Below are 17523 nucleotides of genomic sequence, written 5' to 3'. Positions count from 1 at the left end.
GGAAAATGTTACCTTAACACGTCACTTAAAACACTGGGTTAGTGAGAGCAGTGCTGCCAATTTTGGAAAGGCAGCTTTCTGAGCCCACAGAGACTTTTATGAGTCACTCAGCTACAGCCTGCAATAGTGAATTCCTCAAGTTCAAGAGAGCTGATGCTTCACAGAAAGTCTGGTTTATTAATATTAGAATACCTGGCCTACTTTCTAAGATAATCTCTGGAAAAAAAAAAGATATTCACCCATAGCCTATGATTAATAAAGTCCTTAAAAGCACACCAATTGTTTTCAAAGTGATGTATTACTTTTATGAAAGCTCATATTGGGATTACCATTTACATGTAACTAAATGAATCAATCCCCTCCAAAAGTGCTTTTCACTTATTCTAACTCATTCATAATGTGAACGTTTAAGTACCAGTCTGTTTTAATAGAAAAGATAGTCCCCACAGTTATTTTGGTAACATTTTATTTATTCTTGCTTGTGCTCTAGGGTCATTTACATTGGAGGTCCCCAACGTTTACCAAATAAATGAATGAAAAGGAAATGTGAGGCATGCAAGCGTTAATTACAAAATGCTTGCCTAGCTTGTGTATGATGACTGTCTTGGTCAGAGGGCTGCAGTGCCTGGGAAGATAAATGCTGCTCACTGCCTTCCTCCTGCCAGGGCAACTACTCGTTTACTTCATTTTTGCCACATCTGAGCACAAACCCTAATATGCTAAGAAGGTTCAGGTGGAGAACTGAACTGGCTACAGTAAAAGGAATAGACTCCAGACCCACTAGAGGATCTTGTTGAAATGCAGTTTATGATTCTGTAACCATGTGTGGGGGGGGGGGGTGGATGGAGGGAGTGTCCTGAATTCTGACAAAAATGCGGTTTATCCATATGGACCAAGATTTAAATAGCTGAGTTTAGATAAATTTTCAGCCACTATTAAACTGCACATTGACAAGATACAGAAAACTAATGCTATTTTGAGGAGCATTTCTTTTAAACAGGAAAACAATGTGTTTAAAAATATTTGTAATGACTTTAGTAAGGGTGTATTAAGAAACTGAGTAGGAGTATGGTTTATTGTTTATCAAATATTCTTTCTCCAACAGGGAAGCCTGATGTGAACGATGAACTGTGAATGATAATGAGGTATCAGTGTTGGGTCTTTAACTGCAGCAGAGCTACCTCTCCAGTGACGGGCACTGGCAGTAGGCACAGCACGGCTGCATGTGTGGCGCTCAGGTTCACTGTGAACCTAAAACTGCTTTTAAAAACAAAGTCTATTAAAAATAAAAACTAAAATAAAAATGACAATCTATACAATGAAAGAAAATTGTAAATTGTATTTGATAAGTGTTTAATATCCATAATATATAAGTAAGTCCTACTACTGACCAACAAAAAACAAGCCCATAAAAAGATGGGAAAAGGCCTTCAATTGACATTTCTCCAAACAAGATACACAGATGGCCAATGAAGCACAAGAAAAGATTCCTAACATTAGTCATTGTGGAAAAGCAAATCAACGCCACAATGAGATTCTGCTCTATATGCACTAGGATGGTTATATTAAGAAAAAGAAGAAAATAACAAGTGTTGGCTAAGTCCCAAACCTCCTATAAGAATTTGCTTAAGTATCTTTCATCCATACCTATAATTATGCTCCTTAGTATTCCAATTTGCCCTCCCTCCATTTATGATCTCCCTTAGTTTACTCTATATTTTTTTAGATCACTTACATCCCTTTAAAAAACTCTAAAATTTACTTTACACATAAATGTGAACATGTATGTGCATAGACAGAGAGAAAGAAAGAAAGAGGAAATGGAGAGTATATTTTCTGTTTAAGACAAGAGCATGAGGAATAGGATTTTGGTCTGTTTCATTTACTGAAGTAAACTGGTGGCTCAAACACTGCTGACACACAACTTCTCAATAAATATGTGGTAAGTATATTTGATATTTCTGTCTTCTCTATTTCTCTTGATCATTCTTGACAGGGTTTTAAAATTCTTTTTTTTCCTTTTTGAGAGGGCATCTCTCATATTTATTGATCAAATGGTTAACAACAATAAAATTCTGTATAGGGGACTCAATACACAATCATTAATCCACCCCAAGCTTAATTCTCATCAGTCTCCAATCTTCTCAAGCATAACGAACAAGTTCTTACATGGTGAACAAATTCTTACATAGTGAATAAGTTCTTACAAGGGCAGTCATCACAGAAACTTTCGGTTTTGATCATGCATTATGAATTAAAAACAGGTCAAATATGAATATTCGTTTGATTTTTATACTTGATTTATATGTGAATCCCACATTTCTACCTTATTATTATTATTATTTTTTTTTTTTTAATAAAATGCTGAAGTGGTAGGTAGATGCAAGATAAAGATAGAAAACATAGTTGAGTGCTGTAAGAGGGCAAATGTAGATGAGCAGGTCTTTGCCTATAGACTAAGTATTAATCCAAGCTAAACAAGGGCAACAAAACAACCACGGATGCAGAAGATTTCTCTCAAAACAGGAGGGGTGAGGTTCTAAGACTCACCTCTGTTGATCCCCAATTTCTCACCTGATGGCCCCCCTGCTACTGTGCCTGTCTTAGGTTGTTCCTCCCTTGAGGAATCTTACCCGTCTCTGGCTAACCAGTCATCTTCCAGGGCCATATAAGGAAATGCAAAGTTGGTAAGTGAGTGAGAAGCAATATTGTTTGAAAAGGTTAGCTTTTTACTTCTTTGCAGATTTATGCCCTGTGGCTTCTATGCCCAGCAATTGTCTTGAGGTATCTTTACCATTTGGAGGAATTATGATACTTGGTAAATTCGATATGAGGCACGAATTCTATTTAAGCATTGTAATTAGGAAGGAAGAAGAAAAGCTATAGAAGTAGCAGACAGAAGAAAACATGGGAAGATTGATTATTTCTTTGACATATATTCTTGTAGAGTAACTTAAGCATGTATAGGTTTTAAACTACTAATTAAATTGTGCACACACATTAACATAAAAGGAATACAGTTACATAACCAAAGCAGACCTACAATTACCAGCCATCTCCAGTGAAACCAAGAAAACCAGTTAGGCACCCTAGGCATTTGTGAAAACTTATCTAAGATATGATGGATATTGTCTAACGGAATTTGAATAGTTTTAGAAAAATCAGACAAATTAAAACAACACATTCCTGGGAACTGTTCACATCCCATATGTTCTTTTAACAGTAGATAGTCTGTAGTTGCAAGATTTTGGAGCACTGCAACTTGCACTTCTCCTAATTCTTGGTTGAGTTCCAACAGTATAGATCCAGTCAAATTTGTTGTTTTACTGTATGCACAGGCCAGCTTAGATATCTCCTTCTTCATCCCAATGGCAATTCCAGGAACCAGTGAGATGAATGCAGCTACAACTGCAACAGCGCCAGGATCTTTGTTGAAGTTTTTTGATGATCATCTTCTGGAATGACTCTTCCAGAGAATGTTGACATTGGAATTTCTTCTTCATATCGAATCTTAGTTCGTTTTCTGGGTAGCCAAATTAAGCTTTGATCCTCTGTATAAACACAAACAAAACCTTTGCCCACACTTTGATATGCCCTTTATACCACTGTGAAGAACTTATTGTAGGTCACCACACAGAAACGGCTTTTTTTTTTTTTAAGAGAAAGGAATATTATCAGAAAAATGTACTTCCATAGCTGATCATCTGACACCCTTTAAATGATCAAAATTAAGGATATTTAAAGCATGCATTAATCATTGCTTTACAGTTAGTTTTATCCTATCAGGGAGTAATCCCCCTTTCCTTTTTTTTTTTTTGTTATCATTAATCTACAATTACATGAAGAATGTTATGTTTACTAGGCTCTCCCCTATACCAGGTCCCCCCTATAAACCCCTTTACAGTCACTGTCCATCAGCATAGCAAAATGTTGAAGAATCACTTCTTGTCTTCTCTGTGTTGTACAGCCCTCCCCTTTCTCCCACCCCCCCATTATGCATGCTAATCTTAATACCCTCCTTCTTCTTACCTCCCCTTATAACTCCCTACCCACCCATCCTCCCCAATCCCTTTCCCTTTGGTACCTGTTAGTCCATTCTTGGGTTCTGTGATTCCACTGCTGTTCCGTTCCTTCAGTTTTTCCTTTGTTCATATACTCCACAGATGAGTGAAATCATTTGGTATTTCTCTTTCTCTGCTTGGCTTGTTTCACTGAGCATAGTACCCTCTAGCTCCATCCATGTTGTTGCAAATGGTAGGATTTGGTTTCTTCTTATGGCTGAGTAATATTCCATTGTGTATATGTACCTCATCTTCTTTATCCATTCATCTACTGATGGACACTTAGGTTGCTTCCAATTCTTGGCTATTGTAAATAGTGCTGCGATAAACATAGGGGTGCATCTGTCTTTTTCAAACTTGAGTGCTGCGTTCTTAGGGTAAATTCATAGGAGTGGAATTCCTGGGTCAAATGGTAAGTCTATTTTGAGCATTTTGAGGAACCTCCATACTGCTTTCCACAATGGTTGAACTAATTTACATTCCCACCAGCAGTGTAGGAGGGTTCCCCTTTCTCCACAGCCTCGCCAACATTTGTTGTTCTCTGTCTTTTGGATGGCAGCCATCCTTAATGGTGTGAGGTGATACCTCATTGTAGTTTTAATTTGCATTTCTCTGATAATTAGCGATGTGGAGCATCTTTTCATGTGTCTGTTGGTCATCTGTATTTCTTTTTTGGAGAACTGTCTGTTCAGTTCCTCTGCCTACTTTTTAATTGGATTATTTGTTTTTTGTTTGTTGAGGTGTGTGAGCTCTCTATATATTTTGGACGTCAAGCCTTTATCGGATCTGTCATTTACAAATATATTCTCCCATACTGTAGGGTTCCTTTTTGTTCTATTGATGGTGTCTTTTGCTGTACAGAAGCTTTTCAGCTTAATATAGTCCCACTTGTTCATTTTTGCTGTTGTTTTCCTTGCCCGGGGAGATATGTTCAAGAAGAGGTCACTCATGTTTATGTCTAAGAGGTTTTTGCATATGTTTTTTTCTAAGAGTTTTATGGTTTCATGACTTACATTCAGGTCTTTGATCCATTTTGAATTTACTTTTGTGTATGGGGTTAGACAATTGTCCAGTTTCATTCTCCTACATGTAGCTGTCCAGTTTTGCCAGCACCATCTGTTGAATAGACTGTCATTTCGCCGTTGTATGTCCATGGCTCCTTTATCAAATATTAATTGACCATACATGCTTGGGTTAATTTCTGGAGTCTCTAATCTGTTCCACTGGTCTGTGGCTCTGTTGTTGTGCCAAAACCAAATTGTCTTGATTACTATGGCTTTGTAGTAGAGCTTGATGTTGGGGACTGAGATCCCCCTTACTTTATTCTTCTTTCTCAGGATTGCTTTGGCTATTCTGGGTAGGGTTTTAAAATTTTTATCAGTCTTTTCAAATCCTCTCAATCTTACATTTATATTCTATTCCATTAATTTGCACTATTAGCTAATTTGTTTCTAATGTAAGGATTTAAATCCAAAAAGTTTTCTCTAGGTGAGCACTTAGCTCAATCCAAATGTGCTTTTCACCTATTCTAACTCATTTATAATGTGAACGTTTAAGTACCAGTCTTTTTTAATTGAAAAGATAGTCCCCACAGTTATTTTGGTAATATTTTATTTATCCTTGCTTGTGCTCTAGGGCCATTTACATTGGAGGTCCCCAACATTTACCAAATAAATGAATGAAAAGGAAATGTGAGGTATGCAAGCATTAATTACAAAATGCTTACCTAGCTTGTGTATGATGACTGTCTTGGTCAGAGGGCTGCAGAGCCTGGGAAGATAAATGCTGCTCACTGCCTTCCTCCTGCCAGGGCAACTATTCTTTTTTATGCATTATTATTATTATTTATTTAAAACATTTTCTAATGTTACTATATTTTGGGTGGATGGAGACATGGGTCATTAAAAGTGTCTTACTCCTGATATTTTCTAGCTTTTGTCTTCTAATCAACTTGCAGCCTAATTTAAAAGATGTATCTTAGTTCATTTTAATCAATTTAAAATTGTTGAAATTTGTCTAATGTTTAATAGTAAATTTTTCAGTAAATGTTCTGTGTGTACTTGAAAAGAATAGGTATTGCAGTTGGTAAATACAGTGGTACATTTGCCCATTGGGTTCAGATTATTTACTAATTATGTTGATCAAATATCCTGCATCCTTCCTAATTACAGTACAGAATTAAGTTGTTTTGAGTATGCCTCAGATACTCTTAATTGTGTATGAACAATAAATATGCTAATTAGAATATAGAGGGAAACAAAAAATGTGTCTGTTTTCCAAAGGAGTCCCAATATCAGTAGCAAAGATAAGTTCAAATAGGATTTTAGAATTCTCAGACTCACAAATTACTTTCTTCTTTGACTATGTCCTATATGTTAGGCATGTTATTTATATTATAAACTAAAAAATAATACGTTTCCACCAGATTTTGCTTTCAAATTCTATACTGGACTACAGAAAACTAAAGCAGCAGGTACTTGTGTTTTATAAAGGGTTATTTTCTTCTCCTTCTTCAGAGATAGTCCATGCCTTTAAAAAGAGTTGAGTGTTTTCATTCTTTCTACTACTCCTCTGTGGCATATTTCTATTTAATGGTATTTCAGAAGTTTTCTTAGAGTTGTGATATATCTTCCATCTTTACTTAGAATTCTCAAAAAAAACAAAAACAAGAAGAAAAAAACCCGAAAGACTGAACGTAAGGCTAAATTCTGGGGTTGGTTGTCGACCAAACTTCTGAAATCAACTGCTATGATGACCTTAAAATTGTTTTTCTTTATTTTCTTCTGGGTCTAATTAGAGCATGAAAGTTTATAGTATACACAGGATAGTAACTCAAGATTCATATAGCAGATTCTAGCCATGCTATAATTAAAACATTTAAGACCAGCAGAAAGTAAAGACAGATGAATTTTTTTAAATACATAGTAAAAATCAGCAATGCTATTTAAAAAGAAATCATACTCGTGTAATGAGAACGAGTATCAAAATGTAGGTTACTTTCAAGGTTTGCTCTACCTTTTTTTATTGTTTATTGTTCTAAGCAGCTGAAAAACTGTTCTTTCTATGTACTATCTGCTTCTAAATCAGATTTCCCTCCAGGATTACTGGTATGAGTAGCCCCACTCAAAACTTAAACAGAGTGATTTGGTAATCAGTTCACCAAAAAGCACTTTCTGGTACAGCTTCCCTCCAAAGCCTTATGATTACTTTTACCTTTACTTTCTATACAAAACTACCAAGATAGTAAGTTACAATACATTTCAGACCCTCATACTATATCAGCATTCTTTCCTAAACAGAGATAAAGGGTTCCTAGAAGTATTCATAACTTCGGAACCTAAATAATAAGTGTTCAAGGAAAAGTCAACCATAAATTGATAATTTGAGTACTGAAAAACTGCATTTAAATATATCTTGGGAAAGAGATACATTGGCAACATTACATATAAAATTAAAAGGCATAATATATGCTCCATTTGAGTGATGGTAACCTACAAGATTTGTATGATGATTTGTAAGACAGTATGAAAATGGCAATGAAGAAACTAAGCATTTGATGTAGAAAGTACCTAAATATGCAGCAGAAATATAAGGTGAAGATAAATATTAATACAGAATCCAAGATCAGCCAAATGTTTCTGTGTGGTTCATATGTGACAATAATGGGTATTATCAGAACCAATCCACAATTGAAAGAACTGTTATATGGCATAAATAACATTCCTGCATCTATAACTTTGCATACTTTTTTAAGATTCAGTTTTATACAGAGGTGGAATGATATGGGGCAAAGTAGTGAATCATAAACAAAGTACCTGATTCTAGGCTCAACTGTGTCAATTTCAGTTTACAGTTTATGAAATTTGACAAAATATTGATTCTCTGGTTGGCAACTTCATCTGTGAAATGTGCTAATAATATCTGGCCCACTTACCCACCAAGGCTTCTGTGAAGGTCAAGTGGAGAGTAACAGAAAGAAGGGCTTTGAAAGTTAGAAGTTATCTATGAATGTGAGCTCTTATTATACTGAGGTTGTTCTTCATAGTCCAGATTTGGTTTGAAGGAAACAAAGGATCAAACTGTAATATTCTAGCTCAGAAATTATTAGCTAGTAACAGTGAAATAATTTGTCAACTTTCATTTTGACAATTTGTATGCAGCTCATTTGCAATGAAATGAGGTAACAACTGGACAGTGTTGTACAAATTTACAGACTTATCAGGAGCACATACGGCCCATTTAGCTAAGGATATTTTAATAGGTGCTGTTGATTATAAGGTGATCAACAGCAATCTCATATAGCTGATGTGTAGCTCTCTTAGATCATTTTGTCAATTTTATAAATTATCTGGGTAGTTTTTCTGTTTTTTAACAACCCATCATTTCTCATCATTTACACAAAGGAAATGACAACTCTCTGAAAGGTACCACAGCGCAGAGGCTTGTCAACCCCGCATGAATTGCCTTTGATGGATCTTTTGCTTATCTCTTTTTTCCAAGATCTTCTTTCACAGGAAAAATACCTGTTTCCATTCTGTTTGTTTTTGAAGACCTCTGTTTTCCAGTTTATGTCCGGTTACTTCAAACATACGCCAAACCATCAAGTAGTTTTAAATGAATTATTGTTCTAAGTATTGAGAGGGAGAAGTGAATGCAGTTAAATAGTTAAATAGCTGCCTCAGCTACTCCCCTACACACCCTCTGAATGTTTCGGCAATGAACACATCACACAGCGTAATGCTGTGGGCGACAAAAGCATAGGTCAGGAAACAGAACACTTCTACTTACGGCAAATTAAAGCATTCTCATCCGAATTATCAGCACAATCATTCACAAAATCACAAAGCTTGTCCTCTGAGATGCAGTGCTTGTTAGAGCACGTGAATTCTTGAGCAGTACACGTTCTGTCTGGGCTAGGTAGTGGGGAACAATCTTGAAAGGAAATATCATCCACTGCTACATCTCCCATGTAACTGATGCCACGTTTTGCCCTAAAAACAATCTAAAGAGAACAAGAAAGAAAAGCCCATTTCAACTGAGCATCCATCAAAAATTCAAAGCGTAGGGCAAACACTAAATATAGGACATCAGGTTTGAATCTGATAAAAATGCCACCATTAGGATGCTTGAGGGTGATCTCAGATCTGTGCTACCCTCCACACAGAAGAGTGTGGGAGCAGCAACACCAAGGCCAGTATTCTAGATTTTCAGGATAGGTGGCCTAGAAAACCGGCAGGAGTCACCAACCCACCTCCACTGCCTCGGCAGCTCTGGGATCCCCCACAAGACCTGCTCCCTCCTTAGAACCTTGTCACATGGGGCAGGAGGCCAGCCCAGTAACAGAATGCACCAAGAGAAAGAAGGTGTAAGCACATCCTTCCTCTATTTGCCTGATTCTTGCCATTGCTCAGGTCTGTCCGCTGCAACTATTTGAAAATGACAAGTCATCAAACTTCAGTACCATGAGGTTTTCAAAATGGTCACATTTGGAATTGAAATGATTTTGATTTGCTTTTGATTAATGTATATGATGGAGCCAATTCTCAGGTGTGCCATTGTTTGACAGTAAGATCCCACTTATGTGGACCCCAGTAGAATTAGAAGTGATGAAAAATAGTAATGGGAGTCACTAAAGTTTTCAGAAATTCCATCTCCAGTTTACCACTGTTTGGGAATGATACTGAATGCTGTTTGTTATACATAAAAAGTTATATATTATTTAGTTTCATACTTCTAAGTAAAATTAATTCAGAGTGTTTCTATTAAATTTCTCATCAGGCCAAATAATATATTCAATTGTTAATATAAGAAATGTTTAAAGTGAACTTAGAACAATTATCGATGAGCTAGCAAAAAATACAGGTTTGTTTCAGTGATATTATACAAAGTATTTTATGTTGGAATACCCAAACCCTTTTGGCCAAATATGAACAATAATTTTTCTGGAAAGATGTATAATTTTTCCCTAAGACATATTGTGCTTTTATACTATTGCATGAAAACCTAGGTGTTTCCCTTTTAAGATCAAAGGATAGAATAATTGAACATCATGCCTTTCACATTATTGGAAGTAAAAATACAGTGTTTATGTAATTTAATATATCTATAAAAGGAATACATTTTTCTTCATAGAAGATGTGCTAGGAAAGAAAAATAAATTTGTAAGATAGTTTGAGAGCTTGGAAGTGATTAAGAAGTGAAACTAGAAAGAATAATGAATATAACTTTATCAAAAGCCCAAGAAAAACATTGATACACAAATTGAAAAAGGTACTCTACTATCTCGGGACATCTAAACGTTTACATAGGTGCTGCAATATTCTGTGAATAAGCGATCAGATAACCCAGCGAGTGTTTCACTGTTAATCTCTTTGTCTTCTGTCCTACAGACACACAGTCACCTGCCACATCCAAATGATCAAATCATCACTAATATCCCAACACTCCACACAATGCTGGCTACCATTCCACAGACTTCAATAATGAACATGATTAAGCTTTTTGAAAAAGAGTAATAATGATATATTTTTTTCCTGTAGCATAAACAGAGGATTATTTTGGAAAATTGGGGAAGCAAAAAAGCATAGCAGTTGGATTAGGGGTCCATAGATCACCTGCCTATGTTTAAAGCCTGTCTCTGCCACTTTATGGTACATAAGTAGGGCAAGTCACCTAACTTCTAGGCCTTTGTAGATTCTAGTCTATAAAATAGAGATGTTATTGTGAAAACTAAGGAATATTTTAAATTCATAGAGTAGTATTTAGTACTATTAATAGTAAGTGCTATATAAGTGTGATTGATCCAGTTATAAAATAATTAAATACTCTCTTTAAATTTGGATGTTCCAAAATAAAACTCTGAAAACTACCCAGTGCTGGTTCAGCATATGATTTCTAAAAATATCTTTATACTTTTATTCAAGGGTTAGAGGTACACTCATCTTTCTGAGGCTAACAGGAATGATACTGTAGAAATGCAAGACTCATAGATAGTATACCTGGTTCATCACTCTATCTCCAGTGCATAGTAACGTGCCTTTCACATAGTAGGTGCTTAGTAACTTTTTACTGAAAGAATGAATCACATAAAACATCAAATATTCATGAGCCATTCATATTTAAGATTCAAACAATATGGGTATATTTCTCTTCAATCAAATTTTAACATGTAGAAAATTAAATTTCTGTATAACTAAATTAATAATTGATTCCTCTTGCTTAAAACACTTTTCACGTTGTTTTGAATATGATTTTACTATACAAATACTCTATTTGCACAGAACTAGCTAAAATTCAAGCCTATGTCTAGCAATGACAAAATTTTCTACATGTCATTGCTGTGGATTCTTCTTGTCTCAGTTCAATGATCTTGGAAGTAAAACGGTAGGAATCATTTGATTAGTAAATTTCATATTGTGCAAGGTCATTGAGTTACTGTCCAATATTTACTTCTTCAGGTTGACCTTTTTTCTTATCTATTTCCTAAATTATCTATAAACAGCCCCTAAGAAAACTAGATTGCAGTGAAAGTCTGAAATATATGGGATGTATTAAGTCTATCATTCCAAGAACTGAGAGGTCCTGCTGTCTCAATACCTTTCCACAGCTGTGCCTAGCCTGTGCCTCCACTGCAGCAGAGAGGGCTGATCTATCAGACGGTACATGACTGTGGATATTGTCCTGAATATTCACAGCAGAAGTAGTTACTTCTGCTGCATATACAGAGGTCAGGAAGTACAATAATTAGCAAAGATAATGTATCTTCTGTCTAGAGATAAGTGGCTCTGAATTCATGGAAGTAACAAGCCCTGTGCAGTTATAACAACAAAAAACTCCCCCTGGATTAAATGGTTCTGAATTCTCACTCTCCTCATACAAACCTTAATAGTTAAGCCATTAAGCCTCATCTTGTCAGAAAATCCCCTTCTGCCAAAAAAACAACAAAAAAACCCACACACATTCATGGAGCTCTTATTTTCTTGATAATCCATAAAAAATAAAATCCATACCAAATATCTGAGAACACAATTATTTTCAGTTTAAACGTCTTAATCTAGGAACTGCTTGTTCCTTTATTAGATATAGATATATATGTCTTATCCTCCTAATACTGTGGTAATCTACATGAAGATAAATACAGCATCTCAGAGTGTTGTGCCTCCTCAAATATCTTGAAATAAGTGAATCTGTTATCTCTAATAAGGTTCAGCGATATCATGTGCTTTCAAGCATCTGTCTTTGTGATCAGATTTTAAATAAATTAATGTAATTACAGTATCTGAGAAAATATTTGTAAAATAGAGGGAGGTGTTCTTTGTATGTGGGAGGCTGATTGTGGAATGGAGGATGGTTGTCATTAAAATTAAATATCTCTAGGAGTATGGTTGTCTAAATAGGAGAAATTAGGACATCCTGGAATTATAAATTCCTTATTCAAAATGCCATATGGAGTAGTAAGCAACCTTCAGCATGTCAGAAAGAAAAGGAGAGGACAGAAGACCATGAGTGGAGGAAGTAGATTAGGATTAAAGAAAAAAAAATCAACAAAACTTCACTCAACTATTCAGATAACAAACCTGTACATGTGACTGAACACCTAAAAACACTTGCACTTTTCTCCACTGTGCACCTTGCTGCCCACTTTGAGCCCACAATTTGGAGGTAACATTGTCCTTCTTGTGAAGTATCTGCAGAGATAAATCAAAAAAGAAAAGTTGAAATATTGTGTCTTGATAAATTTTAAACATGCAGAGTTTTCCCAGGGACTTCTTAAAATTTTAATATCAACATGAAGTCCCTAAGAGAAAAGCTGAGACATTTTTCATTAGATGTCTTTGTTTTCTACACAGCACTGTGTCCCCAGGTTCCTTGAGATCTTTGTGCAACAAATGTGTGTGTGACTATCTGTTGGTCAAGTAAGAATGTATTTGGGTACCATTTAATTAAGAACTCTTAACCACAGGAGCTTTAAAAAATCTGACAGCAGTAACAATTGGTATTTTATATATTAAGTAATATACATGTAGTCAAATGAAAAGCATGGATTACATACTGAAACACTCTTTTGAGAATGACCTTCCTGATTCTCTTGGGTTTGTAGGGACAGTGATGTTACAATGGCAGCCCGTTCAATGTCAACAGCACATGTGGGTGACAGGAGCAGGCACGACTCATGCTCTGCTCATAAGAGCTCTCTGCCCAACAGCCTTGAAACCAGCAAATTCTCATTAATATTGTATCCTCACTCCAAAGGAATATTCCAATTCATTTTAGCAGGTGAATTATCATGGGTCTTCTTTTATAATGTTACAAAATGAGTCAACAAAGGAGTAACTGAAGAGATTAGGGAAAAGCAGAACAATTCCAAATTTTAAGAATAACTAAACTTAGATAGCTTATTTTAATTATTTTGCATCTCTTTTTAAAAATATACTGCATATAACCAAAGAATTATTCAGGTAAAGGGTTTATGAAGATTTGACTATTGAAAATGAAGATAACTTTTAATGCTTTATTTTTAAAAATTAAATTCAAATGGTTCTTTTTATAGAACTAGAGTTTCTAGAGTCTTTAAAGTCTCTAAGTAACAATGTGTGGTTAGCAAGAATGTCATCAATCAAGAAAACATAACTTCTTAAAAAATAAAAATCACTTTTATGGATACAAAAAGAATGTACAGTAAGTGGATCTTTTTGTTTGAATGCCACTCTACAAACAAATAACTAGGAAAAAGTATTCATGCTATATATTAATGTAACATTTAGTGTTATTTTATTAGTCTGTGCACAAAGATAAGGATCATATGCATGGATATTTTTAGTTGATATTTACAACATTTTAATGGTGTTTTATAATTTTTCATATACTAACACAAAAATCTTATCTGAAAAAACTGAAAGCATATTTAGATAATTAATTTCAACCACAAAATACACTAAGTGAATAATTCTTATTTTTCTGATGAAAACCTTGCAGTAAATTGTATTGACTGTTTTGCCTAAAACCGTTACTAAAAAGTCAACATAAAACAAATGACAAATTTTAACTTCAATCCATAAGACGTCTTAGATACTATCAGATTATTAAACATGCACACATGTCTATGTACAAATTTACTTTTAATTGTTTTTTGGTGAGAGGTCTATAATAAAGAAGACAAAATTGACCTATAAATACCAACATGTTTTCATTTAAAAAAAACTTAAATGCGAGGAACAAAAAAAAGATGGTGGTGTGAGAAATGAGGCAGAAACTTCCTCCTAAAATCACATGTAACATAAAAATACAGCAAATACAATTAATTATGAAAGAGTGACTCAAAGACTGCAGAAAAGACTGCCTACATCTGGGGAAAAGAGAAGAAGACCTCACAGAAAAGGGTAAGTAGCAAAGCTGGGATCTAACAAGATCCAAGTCTACCCCAAACCCAAGCTCACAAACAGGAGGAAGAGAAATAGAGCAAGGAGGGGAGGGAGAAGAACCCAGGCCTGATAAAAAACCCAGCCCTGAAGATCTGCTTTAAGAATATGAACCCACATTACATGGTGCTCTGGAGATTAGTGGGTTTGGAAAGCAAAGACAGGCAGAATATTCAGAGAGACTGATAATACAGCCACTTGTGGAAAACAGGTATGCACAACTGGCTACTCCAGGACAAAAGAAAGGTGGGCACGTTGAAAGACTTCCCAACAGTGAGAGGAGTTCTCAAAGGGGCAAAGATTACACAGAGCGTGCTGCTCAAGAGAAAGGGCAGGTGGACAAAATCATCCTGGCACACTAAGCCAGCAGCATGGGAACTCTCAAGAGCTTCAGACTCCACATGCTTGGCTGGCAATGCAGCCCAAAGGCCCCTCACTGTGATATAAAACCTCCCACTCCTTCCTCCCAGCAGACACCAATCTCACTCACCTACTGACCCACCAGTGGGAAAGGCCAGACAGAGGGTAGCCCCACTTATGGCAGCTACAGGGGCATAACACAGAGGCGCTTCCTTGAGCCCTCAGCCCACTGGACCTGCAGAGGAGGCAGGCACTGCAGATGGAAAGCCAGGAAAAGCTCTATCTATTGGGCAGGTGCCATTTGGCTTCCCTGTGACCCTCACCATTGCTTCAGCTGTACAACAGCTCCAGAGAGTAGAACTTTGGGTACTATAGGGCATTGACTACACAAAGTTACTATTCTATAGGAATCACTAGAGATTGAAAATGCAAAAAAATTTTCTACAAACAAAAATGCAGCAGAAGACAGCAGAAAGAGGGCAAAGTGAAACTGAAATCACCAAAGTTCTTGATAAGGATTTCAAAATAAAAATCATAAACATTCTCATGGAGCTACAGAAAATCATTCAAGATCTCAGGGAGGATGTCAACAAAGAGACAGAAAAATGTAGTACCTGAAATGAAACATACAATGGAGGCATTTAAAAGCAGACTAGATGAGGTAGAGAAGACAGTAAAGGAAATAGAAATTAGAGAACAGGAATACAAAGAAGCTGAGACACAGAGAGAAAAAAGGATCTCTAGGAATGAAAAATAATGAGAACTACATGACCAATCCAAATGGAGCAATATTTGCATTATAGAGGTACCAGAAGAAGAAAAGAAAGAAAAAGGGATAGAAGACCTCTTTGAGGAAATAATTGCTGAAAACTTCTCCAACCAGGGGAAGAAGGTAGTATCTCAAGCCATGGAAGTGCACAGATCTCCCAACAAAGGGATGCAAGGAAAACAACCCCAAGACATATAATAATTAAAATAACAAAGACCAAGAACATGAAGAGAATATTGAAAGTGGCCAAGCCCAAGAGAGAAAAAGATCACATATAAAGGAAATATCTTCAGGCTATCTTCAGACTTCTCAGCAGAAATTTTACAGGCCAGAAGGGACTGGCATAATGTATTTAATGCAATGAAACAAAAGGACTTCAACCAAGATACTCTACCCAGCAAGATTATCATTTAAATTTGAAGCAGGGATTAAACAATTTCCAGATAAGCAAAAGGTGAGGGAATTTACCTCCCACAAACCATCTCTGCAATGTAGTTTAAAGGAACTGCGGAGATGGAAATGCTCCAAAGGCATAATAGCTATCACGAGAGAAAATAAAACCACAGTAAAGGAAGAAGACCAATTAATTACTAAGCAAATGCAAAATTAAATCAACTGCCCACAAAGACAGTCAAGAGATACAGAAAGAGTATAAAATAAGACACCTAATATATAAAGAGTGGAGAAGGAGGAAGAAGGGAGGAAAAATAAAAAAAGAACCTTCAGATTGTCTCTGAAATAGTGTAATAAGGGAATTAAGTTAGATGGTTAGATAGTAAGGAAGAAGCCCACGAACCTTTGGTAACCACAAATCTAAAGTCTACAATGGCAATAAGTACATATCTATTGATAATCACCCTAAATGTAAACTGACTGAATGAACCATTCAAAGATACAGTTACAGAATGGATAAAAAAACAAGACCCATCTATATGCTGCCTACAAGACATTTACATCATACACAGACTAAATGTGAAGTGATGAAAAAATACCTTTCATGCAAATAATAGGCATAAAAAAAGTCAGGAGCAGCAGTACTTATACCAGACAAAATAGATTTCAAAACAAAGAAAGTAACAAGAAAAAAAAAAGGGCATTACATAATGATAAAGGGATCAGTCCAACAAGAGGATATAACCATTATTAATATCTACTAACCCAATATAGGAACACCTAAACATGTGAAACAAATACTTACAGAACTAAAGGGGGAATGAAATGCATTCATTTTAGGAGACTTCAATGCACCACTCAATCCAAAAGACACAACAACCAGACAGAAAATAAGTAAGGAGACAGGGCACTGAACAACACACTGGAACAGATGGACCTTACAGATGTCTATAGAACACTCCACCCCAAATCAGAAGGATACATTTTCTTCTCAAGTGCACATGGAACATTTTCCAGAATATATCACATATTAGGACACAAAAAGAGCCTCAGTAAATTCAAAAAGATTGAAATTGTATCCACCAGCTTCTCAGACCACAAAGATATGAAACTAGAAATAAATTATGCAAAGAAAAAAAAAAGCCAACAAACACATGGAGGCTTAACAACATGCTTGTAAATAATCAATGGATCAATGACCAAATAAAAACAGAGATCAATCAATATATGGAGACAAACAAAAACAACAACTCAACACCCCAAAACCTGTCAGATGCAGCGAAGGCCAATCTAAGAGGTAAGTATATTGCAATACAGGCTTATCTCAAGAAAGAAGAATCCCAAATGAATAGTCTAAACTCACAATTAATGAAACTACAAAAAGAAGAACAAAAGAGGTCCAAAGTCAATAGAAAGAAGAACATAATAAAGATCAGAGCAGAAATAAATAAAATTGAGTATAATGGAAATAATCAATGAAACCAGAGACTGGTTCTTCAAGAAAATAAGAAAAATAGATAAA

General features: G+C 35.6%; 1 protein-coding gene across 1 annotated transcript in view; it reads right to left on the bottom strand.

The window, feature by feature from the left end:
• The window catches only part of MALRD1 (MAM and LDL receptor class A domain containing 1), a 694454-nt gene that overhangs the window by 410852 nt on the left and 266079 nt on the right, over positions 1–17523 (bottom strand). The window contains exons 23-24 of the mRNA XM_057498267.1: positions 12638–12748; positions 8850–9063 (exon numbers count right to left, since the gene is read on the bottom strand). Of these exons, the coding sequence (XP_057354250.1) occupies positions 8850–9063; positions 12638–12748 (325 nt within the window). The remainder of the gene's footprint in view (positions 1–8849; positions 9064–12637; positions 12749–17523) is intronic.

Source organism: Manis pentadactyla, chromosome 3 (genome assembly GCF_030020395.1).
Source record: "Manis pentadactyla isolate mManPen7 chromosome 3, mManPen7.hap1, whole genome shotgun sequence".
NCBI lineage: Eukaryota > Metazoa > Chordata > Mammalia > Pholidota > Manidae > Manis > Manis pentadactyla.
Note: the sequence above shows the minus strand (reverse complement) of the source record. Positions and strands in the feature narration are given on the sequence as shown.